Source organism: Pyrus communis, chromosome 16 (genome assembly GCF_041283825.1).
Source record: "Pyrus communis isolate YQ-2024b chromosome 16, ASM4128382v1, whole genome shotgun sequence".
In the NCBI taxonomy this organism is placed as follows: domain Eukaryota; kingdom Viridiplantae; phylum Streptophyta; class Magnoliopsida; order Rosales; family Rosaceae; genus Pyrus; species Pyrus communis.
The window spans coordinates 1170758-1183115 of NC_142580.1; the positions used below are offsets into that span (position 1 = coordinate 1170758).

General features: G+C 37.9%; 2 protein-coding genes across 4 annotated transcripts; one reads left to right on the forward strand and one right to left on the reverse strand.

Annotated features, from left to right (window-relative positions):
• The first annotated feature begins 3783 nt into the window (after positions 1 to 3783).
• On the forward strand, positions 3784 to 5740 carry NUDT17 (nudix hydrolase homolog 17). Its single transcript, XM_068471730.2, has 5 exons — positions 3784 to 4091; positions 4517 to 4622; positions 4806 to 4889; positions 5066 to 5194; positions 5340 to 5740. Exons 1-5 carry the CDS (start codon positions 4021 to 4023, stop codon positions 5469 to 5471), a joined length of 522 nt encoding a protein of 173 aa, XP_068327831.1. The 5' UTR covers positions 3784 to 4020; the 3' UTR covers positions 5472 to 5740.
• A 2851-nt stretch (positions 5741 to 8591) lies between these two features.
• On the reverse strand, positions 8592 to 11215 carry LOC137731205 (1-aminocyclopropane-1-carboxylate oxidase homolog 7-like). Of its 3 annotated transcripts, XM_088687340.1 has the most exons (4): positions 10453 to 11215; positions 10113 to 10334; positions 9380 to 9565; positions 8592 to 9198 (listed from the first exon to the last, which is right to left on the reverse strand). In XM_088687340.1, the coding sequence occupies exons 2-4, from the start codon at positions 10289 to 10291 to the stop codon at positions 9021 to 9023; spliced, it is 543 nt and encodes a 180-aa protein (XP_088543466.1). In that variant the 5' UTR covers positions 10292 to 10334; positions 10453 to 11215; the 3' UTR covers positions 8592 to 9020. The 3 variants fall into 3 exon arrangements, with proteins under 3 accessions (XP_088543466.1, XP_088543467.1, XP_088543465.1); XM_088687341.1 differs by lacking the exon at positions 10113 to 10334 and having other exon boundaries at positions 8592 to 9027; positions 10453 to 10828; XM_088687339.1 differs by lacking the exon at positions 10113 to 10334 and having other exon boundaries at positions 10453 to 10828.
• Between the last annotated feature and the right edge of the window lie 1143 nt (positions 11216 to 12358).

Below are 12358 nucleotides of genomic sequence, written 5' to 3' on the forward strand. Positions count from 1 at the left end.
ATAGATCATCCGTGCAAAAATTTAATTCAATTCGAAATCATTTGCATATTTAATTATCACGATAAAATTTCAAAATTTCTTAGAATGACCTATGAGGCGCAACTTAAAAAATAAAACGATTCGGATTCGTTAAAATTCGATGTGGTATGAGCCCCACAACTAATCTTCATTTTTATAAAAAAAAAAATGCGAATACCTTTTAAAGGCTTCCTACAAATATATATATATATATATAGGCACTTTATGCAAAGGAATCCCCAATTTTATTTTTCAAAAAAATGGAGATTAGGTGTGGGACTAATCCCCATTTTTATATAAAAAAAAATGAAGATCATTTTCCTTAACGATTTCATATATATATATATATATATATGTATGTATGTATGTATGTATGTATGTATGTATGTATGTATGTATGTATATGGAATGGATCTGTGACACTATTTTTTTTATACAATTTTTTACATACGTTTTTATGAAGCCCACTTTATAATGTATTTCAACGATCTGAACCATTTATATTTTAGACCATCCCTCAAAGATCATGTTTACCAAAAATCACCCAAATTTAAAATCATATCATTGTTAGATTAAGAGTTTAGGGTTTATTTGTAGAATCGTATTCGTTCATTTTCTTCACTACATATGAATGTTTTAATAATTTTGGATTTGTCTAATTTTTTTGCAAGGATGATCTATAAATGATATTCTAAAAAATAGACGGTTCGAATTGTTAAAGTACATTATGGAGTGAACTCTACAAAATCTATAAAAAACAAATTATGTAAGAAAAGTAGTGTCACGAATATGCTTCTACGTATATTTGTATACATTATGTTTGAAGTTGGAAGTCCTTGTGGTCATTCTATATGTGTTTAATCTGAGGCTTATAATTTTTTTATGTTTGGAGACTAAACAATGGAAGGGGAGAAAACAGAGACCAAATAATTCTTGGGGTGTGCGCGGAAGAGTAAGCATGTTCAAGTCCATGTGAGTCCGACCAGTTCAAACCTAAGAGGCTTATACTTATCAGTCTCTCTTTGAAGGCGACTTGTTTTGGATTTTGATTAATACGTATACTTTTCAATTTATAAAAATTCATTTTTCATTCACGTCTTTTTCATCTTGGCTCATTTATTCGATACTATAATATTTACGATTAAGATTTAAATAAGGTTTAATTGGATTATTAGTCTTTGTGGTAATAAAATAGTTGGAAGAGAGCTCATGTGATTAAAAAAAATTAGAATTTAAGCCCCTGTGGTGAAGTCTGTTAGGATTTATGTTCAAAATTGAAAATTCCATCAATTTTTTTGTTAATTATTAGCACGTGAACCACACATATTAGGCTAAAACGGAACTCTCCATACACATATTAAACTAAAACGGAACTCTTTGTTAATTGTTAGCACGTAGGGCTGGCTCACGTGCTAATAATTAACAGAAAGTTGATGAAATTTTCAAATTTGAGAATAAATCTTCTTAGACTTCATAACAGGGGCTTAAATCAATTTTTTTTTTTTAACCATACGGACTATCTTCCAACTACCCTATCACTAAGGGGACTATTAATCCAATTAAGTCTTTAAATTAAGTTACATATTAGGTCAGCCATAATTGGATATCGAACTCACAATATATGCAAGTCGAATTTGAAATCCTTTACTTATAAGTGGAGATGAGCATCACTGGATCATAGTATTAGTGACGATTCATTTACTTGTTTAAATAGCTAGCAATGAAAAAAATGTTTAGATTCCACCATAAAACCAATTAACAATATAAAAACTAGCTCAACTACTTATAATCACATACAAAATCTATTCCGTCCTCAACTTGAGATTCATACTTTGAATATTCGAATAGTAATAGTGATTAATACATTTGAGATTGATTTTGGTAGGTTAAAATCAATGTAGAATAAACGCAAATATAAAGTGTTTTTGCTTGTATTTATGTTGTTGTTAGCGTGCAATGTGTCATAATCTAAGTGGAATAAACGCAATAAAATGGCGACATTTAGATTTCTTTTGTGGTGGCATATGTTTAGATAGGGAAATTATTGATCCCAAATTTCTTTTCAATATTTTGGCAAAGAATGTAAACTACCGTTAGGATCTAATAAAGTCTATCCATTGTATATTTATACTATTCTTCTTTACTACAACTCAACCTACTCCCATGTCTATTCAAATTTCCACAACTATTTGATACGTATTTTGCTTGCGCACTCTTCTGGCAGATCCATTACATAATTGTTCCTTATTTTCTTCACTTAAATTGGATTTCAAAGATTCATTTATCAATATGTAAATTACACTTGTATTTGACTACGAAAGAAACTAAAATAACTCATGTTTACCTTATCTAAAGAAAGCATGCATGAAGCAGAGCGATTCAGGTAAGTTTTTCTTGCAGACTCTTTCTATGTCACATCAATCAAATAGATATATAGACGTAACAAACTATTTATGATATCGAAGGATTTAAAATTCAGCTTATTATTAACATTATTCATCCATGTAAAATACGTAATCATACACATAGATTCAATATTTTATACAATGTTCGATGACTGAACCCTAATGACATATACTATAGCTACACACAAAACATTGAAAATATGCATGCATGCAGTAAGAATGAATGGCAAAAAAGCCATATTCCTTTTAACATTGCGAATTATTGAACTTTCTGGAGAGGGTACATATACGAATGCTCTTGGTGCCCTTCATTTAATTTCTTACTAGTATGATCTCAATCATTTGAAACTTTTGACAACGCTCTCGTCCAAAAGTATAACAATGCCCGTAAAAACATGAAAAGTTTCTTGCAAGCGCAAGAACGTATACAAAAAGACTAATAATGGAAGCAAATAAAAAAAACAATCGAGTAAAAGGAATATGCCTTGATTCTGTTGCGCGTGAAAGAAGGCTAGTAACGAAACAACTCAAATAACAACCGGAGGGCAAGCCATGACTCTCCTGCGCGTGCGGGAAAGTAGGAAGGGACAGACATAAAAACATCACCGAAGTAAAAGGCATGCGCATGATCTATACACGTGAGCATGTCCTCAGAAAGTCAACTTCCACCGGCCCAATGAATTCTCGCCGCGTGGACTCAACCAATAACAAGAAAGGGTTGTTGTTGGGAAACGACATAGAAGCCCTCCGAGACTCAAACGAAACAAATCCGTCTCAGAAGGCGACGTGAATGTCGTCCCCACCCACGGCATTAGTTGGACTACGTTTGTCCCTCTCTCTCTTTAGCGTACGAGAAATTTTCTACATGTCTGTTATGCTTACACGTAATGTTTTTTGTTTAAATTATAATACATATCCTTTAGAGAATACCAAGAGATTCTCATAAAATGGGATTTTGCATAGATTCTCTGACATCTCATGTTTTTAGCATAATATTTTATAATGTTAACCTGATAATCAACATTAAACTATGAGATGACAGTAAATATATGAAGAGTCTTACTTTTGAGAGAGCTACATGCATTTATTCTTTTTAATATAGTATCAGTTATGTCGTCTATTCATATTCCGTAACACATAAAAATATACATTACATCTATATCAAAAGTGTTCCCTGATACAGGTAAAAAAATTTGTCCCAACGGTTCATATATATGATACATTACCGGAGATACGACCTACCCAATATAGTAATAAATTAGTGTGGAGATAGAGAGAGAAACGGAGTTTTGTTATCTTGAAACGATGGCCATCAAAGCCTTTTTCTATATATATCTACTTGGTGTGTCTTTGCCAACCCATGCTTTTTCTCTGTGCCCCCAAAATCTGAACTTACATTGCACAATTGCATTTCTGTCTTAACCTCCAATATTTATATAACTCGATCAACTTTTTTTGGATTTGGGATATAATAACACAACAAATCCTAGCCAATCCATATTTCCAAACAACCCCTTTCCCCTTTTGTTTCTTGGCCTTTTCTGTGTTCAATTAATTAATTTGGTTGATCAGAACTGCAAACCTAGATTCCAAAAAGATGACTTGTTTGGTTGCTCGGACGGGAAGGGAATTGCAGAGGTACAACATGGGCCGCCGGCAAGTCGTAGGGTGAAGCTCTTTTCCTTCTTCTTCTTCTTCTCCTTCTTCTTCTTCTTTTCTGGTTGTTGTTGTTACTGTTGTTGTTGAGCTTTTCTTGACATGGTTTTGTTACATTGAAAAAGTAGTGGTTGGCTCCTCCCGTTCGTGTTCTTTTTCTTTCATGATGGGGAGAGAGAGAGAGAGAGAGAGAGAGAGAGAGAATTCTAATGTATAATTGGTTGTATATCTCTTGTATCTGAGAATCTCTCGTCACCGTGGGGACATACTCATATATCTCGCACTTGTCAAATGAATCCATTTAAGTTTTGTTCGGTTTATGGATTTTTCTATTGTTACGACAATTGACTTTTTCCCGTATTTTAGCTTTAATAAAAGGTAATCACGATTAATAATATGTTTAATATGTTTAATTTGTTTAATATTCAATGTTGCAGATGCATTCCCTATAGATACAAAGATGGCAGTGATGGTGCCATTAGCAACGAATTGGAAGTCCTTGTGATCACTTCACAGAAAGGCAATGCATTTATGTTCCCTAAGGTATAAATTACATGAGGTTATTTTGTTTCTAAATTTATTTCTTAAGGTAAGTTTTCCCTTCTCCCGGAAGAGCGACTGATGTGGCGAAGCCATCGGCTGGTTCCCTAAAAGAATTAAAAATTGCTTTCTGCCCCTATTATATATCCATAAAAAATTCAACTATGTATTTTGTCTATTAATTAGGGTGGTTGGGAACTTGATGAATCCGTGGAAGAAGCTGCTTCAAGAGAGTCACTAGAAGAAGCAGGGGTCCTAGGCAATGTTGAGGTTGGTATCTTTTCTTTGTTCTTTCACTTCCCTTTTCACATTTGATTGGGGACCGAAGCAGGGCAGGCGAGAGTCAAACTATTGTCATTGATGATGGGATTAATGTTCTACCGCGAAATTAAATTCCATTTTGGCAAATGTTTTGTCCTAATTTAAGTTGTAATATATGATTGCAGTGCCAATTGGGCAAATGGAGTTTCATGAGCAAAAGCCAAGAGACATATTATGAAGGGTACATGTTTCCCTTGTTTGTCAAGGAGCAACTAGATCTTTGGCCTGAGAAGAATGTACGACAAAGAATATGGGTATGATTCTGCACGTAAATCATAATTTGATCTATATGCATAAAACTAATAATTTTTATTTAATGAGTTAATTGTACGTACATATTAGACAGTGATTTTTCAAATTAAACGGTAAATCTTATGCGATCAAAATATTTTTATATAGATGACTACAACGAAAGCAAGAGAGGCATGCCAACATTGGTGGATGAAGGAAGCGTTGGACATTTTGGTCGAACGGCTTACCTCGGAACAGAAACAAGAGGAGGAGAATGTACTGGCTTGTTCTTTCAATTAATTAAAAAATCAAGATTCTCTTGCACTGTACATAGAAATTGTTTAGAAGAAGTTTCCGTCCAGCCAAAAAATTGGACTGGTTTAGGGCAAACTTCTCAGGCGGATCAAAAAGTGTAAAAGAGGAATTAGATTAAGTTTTTATTTTATCGTAATTTGTTTTTAGTGTTTAATTGTTGCCCCCTCTCTAAGTTGCTATTCTCCATCTTCCGATGAGAGAGAGCAAATTGATGTGTTATAAAAAAGGATTCGAGAAGAAGAATTTGCAGGATATATGTGCATGATGTACATGCTTATGTGTGAATTAATAATTTTTCGGCCAAGAGTCATTAGGTCAGGGTCGTCCAATCCAAGACATAATTTTTGAGTATGAGGTTTCAAGTTTGACTAATTATAGCTGACATGTTATGATGAATTTCAGGCTCGTATTCCACACGATACGTTTTGAATTTGATTTATGGCTCTGGTGAATTGCACGATGGTGGCCAGAGGAGGCTGAAATGCCTATATGAGTCTTTCCAGCTCTCGGAAAGGTGGACTGCTGTGCCGAAAGCACCAACTGATCCCTTAAAAAATATATATATATATATATATAGCTGACGTACTGTGTCACTTAGTCTAGTATTCACAAATATCGTCGTATCAACAAAAAACAAAGAAATTTACGAGGACCAAACTGAAAACTAATAATCTGCAAGGATGATAGTGAAATTATAAGTAAAGTACAAGGACGTTCCTACAAATTGTCCTAAGTAGCAATTCACCAAGTGCTGCGCTATGTAAACCCTGATGCGGGGTTTTAAACTTCAAACAAACATAACGGTCATCCCGTCCCTTCTCCGCCAAAATCAGAAAACCCCAAATGTGCAAGCTTCTCAGAGCCGGCCATGGCACTCTCTATCCTTTCCTCAGAACCCACTTCAAAGCCCCAAATTCCTCTCCCAAATTTCCCAATTTCACAGCCCCAGAGAAACGCTAGCTCCCAATTATCCAAAGCTCGACTTCATAGTCAACGAAGTCAAAGAGCTTCAATCGTCGAAACACTCAAAACCCACAAACATAATCACCCAATTTTCGCCGGGCGCCGATGAGCCACCCGACCGGGGCCGGTCTGGCCTTTTAAGGTAATGACGACGATTTGGTTTAAAGGGATGAATTTTGAAATTATTTTTTCTTTTCAAGTTTGAGGTTGTAAGTTTAATTAATTTGGATTGAAAAACGACTGGCATTGAGTACAACGCTTGTGATGAAATGTTTTCCTTTCTGCTTATTTCAACTGGGGCTGGTTGAGACTGTTTATGTGGAAATCTTATTAAACACCCAAGTGCTTCCTGGAAAAGGTGCTTATCCAGAAAGTGCTTTTACGACACAGAAACGCTTTTTGAGTTTTTCTTTCAAAGGTAGTGAAGAAGTAGTTCGAAAGAGGCCCTTGTGATGCAACCTGTTTGATATTTGAACCCTGTGGGATGCACGGCACGACATGTTAAATTTAGCAGCGGAATTCGTAGGTGGAGTTTGAAATGACTGAGGTTGTTTTGTTTCGCCATTACTATTAACATTTAAGCTTGCAGTTATCATTTCAAGTGTGTGCATGATAAGGATGATTATCTTGTTTCTGAAGGCCAGAGATGTTATTTACTGACTTCGACTTGAAATACGATGTTTGTATTCTCGACCTTTGTTCATTAAATTCCCTTCGTTGCCAGGATGTTGTCAAGGAAAGATATCCAGATCATTTCCAGATGTGGATGCCCGAGCTTAGATAGGAAAGTCGTTAACTCAGGAAAGCGTCTAAGGGCTTATGTGGGTGTTGATGAAGGAGATGCATGCGCTTAATATCTGAGTAATTTCCTCTTATTTGAATGAGCCTATATTATCAGTCTTCTTTTGATCCATATTAGTTATCTCGTTTTCAATATCTTGTACTTCAAGCTTAAGATATAAGTTCGAATTGTCATATCTAATAAGAACAGGCATTTTAGTAGGTTTGCGGCTCCTGCAATTTGAGAGGAGACTGTGAGAGAACATACGTGAAGGCATGGGAAGATGGTGATGTCATGCGTTTCTTGTTAACGTATGGGCTTGATCCCGTTATTGGTACAGTGGAGAACAAGCCATGTCTAAACAAAATGGTCAAAGAATCAGTGAGACGGCTACTGAAACAGATGATAGAGTACAGCACTGAGGACATCGACTCCAATCCCCCCAAAGTGTACAACTACAAGGATAAAGAGGGTCGCTTTGGTGTCGGACCATTCAATTCCACAAGAATAAGGCCAAATAAGTTCCAATGAAGCCAGGCGACTGGCTTGGCCCCATGTAATTTGACAGCTTGATCGTGCAGTTTATGATTATTGAATCTAGTTTAGTTGTTTTATCCTCAATAATATATTTTTTTCAGCAGATGCATCTTCCTAAACTTTGCTAGAAATATCAAGTGCCTTCGTTGTGATGATTTTTCCCAAGAAAGACTGACACGACATAGAGAGGATCAAGAACGTCTTCTGTTGAAGAAGGGGGACTGGATATGTGACAAGTCATGGCTGCTAAGATCTTAACATTCTTCTGTAATTCCATTTCTTATTGAGATTTGGAGAGTAATTGTCTTTTCAGATGTAGATGCTTGCAATGCAAAGAGAAGCCTCCAAACCGGCAGATAAATCCCAGCGAGTGGGAGTGTGACACGTGAGTTTCTCTTATCAAATGTGATGCGCATTCATTCGTTTTCGATTTGGAAATCAATGCTTCAGTTTCAAGTGGTTCCGTATTGCTAATTTACCTTCTGTGATTAGAGATCTGTTTTCGTGCAGGTGCAATTATTGTAAGAATCTTAATTGGACTAAACTAAGTTGAATAAGGCTGAAATACAAATTGGTGGTTATACAAACTGATTTCGAGTTTAAATGTGAAAATAAGCATCGTAATATAAAGGAAACATAGGTCGTGATAAGGATGCCACATTGCTCCACGACTCTTGAAACTGATCACTGCGTTTACAGCAGTTAGTAACCACCCATCCATGATAGATGGAGGTTGGTGAAGTTCAAATCTATAAATAAGGATTCCCTGCTCACAAAAACACGTTCTGAAAACTAGGGTTCTATCACCATTGGAACACAAGGTCTTGAGCGAGTAGAAGAGTTCTTATGTATGATTAACAACCACCATGGCTGCACCAGGTAAGTTTTTCTCATTACATTTGATCGTGACCTAGCTAAGCATGCTAATATGATTTGGGTTGTTCTTACAATTATATCAACTTTAAGAGAAATATGGTGTGCTTAGAATGCGATCATAAAAGGTCTAAGGCAGCACATTCTTCAGAGATTTCAGCTGAACCTGTATGTGATGACGGAGGCTACCTTAGGAAGTTGAAGAGTTTGAATTCTACTGACATTACTGATAAGAGTCAATTTACACAAAGTCCAACTAGAGCTGCAGACAAGTGGAGATTTGCAAACCAAGGAGATGACGGCTGCAATCGTTCGAACTCATGGAATGAGGCTTCTGCGTTAGTAGGTTTTCCCGCCACAGGAGGTAAGATGGAACTGTCTCAGAATCTGCAAAAAAAGGACTTGTGGAAGTTGAAGATGTTAGAGAGGAGCAAAGGCACCTTGACGCATAAGGCAAACAATAACGAATCTAGGTTTGTCAAAATTCCAAAAAGTTTGGAGCTTTCTGATTCAACCGACGATGAAGACATGTCAGAGTGGTTTGGGGACGGAGGAAACCTGGAAACACCAATGTAATCTGGATAAGAAAATATCAAGTTTGGTTTGAAATCTGTGTAGGTCATAAATCGTTTGGATTCGATTAGAACCCACATTGTTTTCATTTGTAAGCTTTAGTCATTGATGTTTGTACTGCTCAAAGTGATTTATAAAAGATTTGTCATTAGTTCCTTTATTTTACCTTTGCATGAACTCTGCAAGAGTAAACTGACGGTAAAGTGCCGGTTTCACCGGCGAGACCAGCTCCGGCAATGGGCCATATGTGTCCTCTTGAGTGCAAAAACACTGCGACTGACACCCGAGGTTCGCGGTATGGGTTTGCCAACACCCGATGAAGAGCAGCTTTGTACTCACCGTTGGACATAATCTGAAAAATTAACCAACGAATTATTCAATTATTCCATTTCGATTTTGTGATGAAAAGATACACACATATTCTAGACAACTCCAATACTCGAGAGATTTTTTCAAATGTTAGGTATTCAAACGGTACTCTACATGTTATAATATAAGTGAACGGAATAATATATATATTTTTTTTTTGTCCCTCCAAGATGGTCAAGGCTCGAGACGACACTATCATCGGTAAAAAGAGGCACTCCATCAGAGGATGTCCACAACATAGTTGGGGGTTAAGCCACTTAACCATAGAGGCAAATGAATTCAATGAGCGACAATACGCAACAAGGGATCTATAGCCTTCACTCCCCTAATCAAATCACTCTATCACAATCATGACCGTCTCAGATACATGCCCTTGATGTATGCTGTTTTTTTTGCATTTAGGTAAAAAAAATATGGTGTTAGGCAACTTGACCCATGCAAAATAAGACAGCCTTCGCTCACAAAAAAGGGGCGCGCTTCAGACATGCAAAGCGAGGCAAGCTCTGCACACAAAAAACGAGAAAGGATACCTTGCACAAATCACGGTGATTGCTGCGCACGGAAATGAGGTTGGCTTCGTGCACACCAAAACGATGTGGGCTCCGTGGACGCAAAAAGATGCGGACTTCTGGCAAGTAAAACAACACGGATACCTCACATTTAGAGCGAGGCAAATCCAGGCACACAAGATGAGGGGTGCTTCGCGCATGCAGAACAAGGCGAACTCCTAATTGCTCAAAAAACAAGTTGAGCTCCAAGCAAGGAAAAATATATTTTAAAGAACATTAATATGATAGTTTAGGTAAAAGCATATAACTTTCATGTCACCATTGCAACCTTGTAGGGTAGTTTAGGTAAAATAAAATTTACCTGAAGTACGTCGCCAACGTTAATAGCAAGTCCCTAGCAAGACCACCAGGAACTGGCTTCACATCCAACCAACCCTCACCATAACTTAAACTGGAACCCACCCCGTTTGACCCTGAAGGAGCACGGTCAGCACTCAGCACTCTCTGATCAGAATGAGATGCATGCCCCACCGTCCGATCAAGCTGCGGGCAGTACGGGTAGTAATGACCCACCATTGCCCGGCTTTCGTCCATACACGTCATTTCCCTCAACTTACCGGGGCCCAATCCCAGCCCTTCGCTTGTAAGTTCCAACAGCACCTCTCCCAGACGTAGGATCTCCCGGTCCCACCCAACAAACTCGTCTTTTGACAAATACCCGGCACTTGTTCAAGAACCAGGATTTGACCCTCTGCCGACTGCTCGTGGAACGCCTTGATGGATTCGATCGTACGGTCCAAAATCGGTGATGGGATACCTTGGTTGGTGATCTGAAAGAACCCCGTGCTCGGCACGCGCGACTGATTTTGTCAACGACGGATGAGCGGTGATGGGTGTGGAGGCCGGCGATGTCAACGGTGGGGATTATTGGTGGTCGTGTATCGGGTCGAAAACCTTTTAATATTTCGGACGGGTGGATAAAGAAGCGGGAATGGAGGATTGGAGCTGTCGAATTGCTTGATTTCTTCAGCTCTATAGTAATCCAGTTAGCCGATCAAGGTGTTCTCTGTAGAAAACCAAGATCCACAGTTTCTAAATATCTCTCCTATATTGATTAATCAGATAATCTTACAATGATGCAGCATTGTATATATAGACAGTACACTGCTCTTACAATTACAATTATATCCCTGTCTAATCTATTTATTTACATAAGAATCATAACAAACATTTAACTAATTTTACTTGACTCTTTACACCCCCTCAAGCTGAACTTGGAGGCATCGAAAGGTCCAAGGGCAAGCTTGGATTGCAGATACAGAAACCTAGATTTAGACAGAGATTTGGTATGAATATCAGCTAACTGATCTTGAGAACACACATACTGGACTTTGAGTAGATTAGCAAGGACCAACTCGCGAATATAATGGTAATCAAGTTCAATATGCTTGGTGCGAGCATGAAAGACTGGATTGGATGCAAGGGATATGGCAGACAGATTATCACACCAGAGAGAAGGGACTTGAGGAAGCTGGAGACCAAGATCTTTGAACACTTTGCAAATCCAGGTGATTTCAGCGGCTGTGTGCGCTAATGATCTGTATTCGGCTTCAGTTGAGGAACGAGCAACCGTGGGTTGCTTCTTAGCACTCCAGCTAATAAGATTGGATCCCAGGAATATGCAATAGCCACTAGTAGATCGACGATCGAATGGACAGCCAGCCCAATCAGCATCAGAATAGGCAGTAAGATGAACATTACCTTTCGTGAACCACAAACCATGACTGACTGTGGCTTTGAGGAATCTGAGAATACGTTTGGCTGCTTGAAGATGTGGTTCGCGGGGAGCATGCATAAACTAACAGACTTGATTGACAGCAAAGGATAAATCAGGTCGTGTCCAAGTTAAGTATTGCAAAGCACCCACAATAGATCGGTATTCTGCTGGATCAGGTAACAAGGGACCAGTGTGATCGAGTTTGAGAGATCCAAGAGGAGTGAGGCATGGTTTAGCACCATCCATGCGGGTCTTGTGAAGTAAGTCAAAAATATACTTGCTTTGATGTAAGAAAAGACCAGCAGCAGATCTCTGAACCTCAAGACCCAAAAAATAGTGCAAAGGGCCTAAATCCTTCACGGGAAAAACAATACTTAAGGTCTGAATGAAACGTTGACAAACTGCAGGATTTGGACCTGTGACAAGTATGTCATCGACATACACCAAGACAAAAACAGGAACAGATTCTTGGAGCACAAATAAAGAAGCA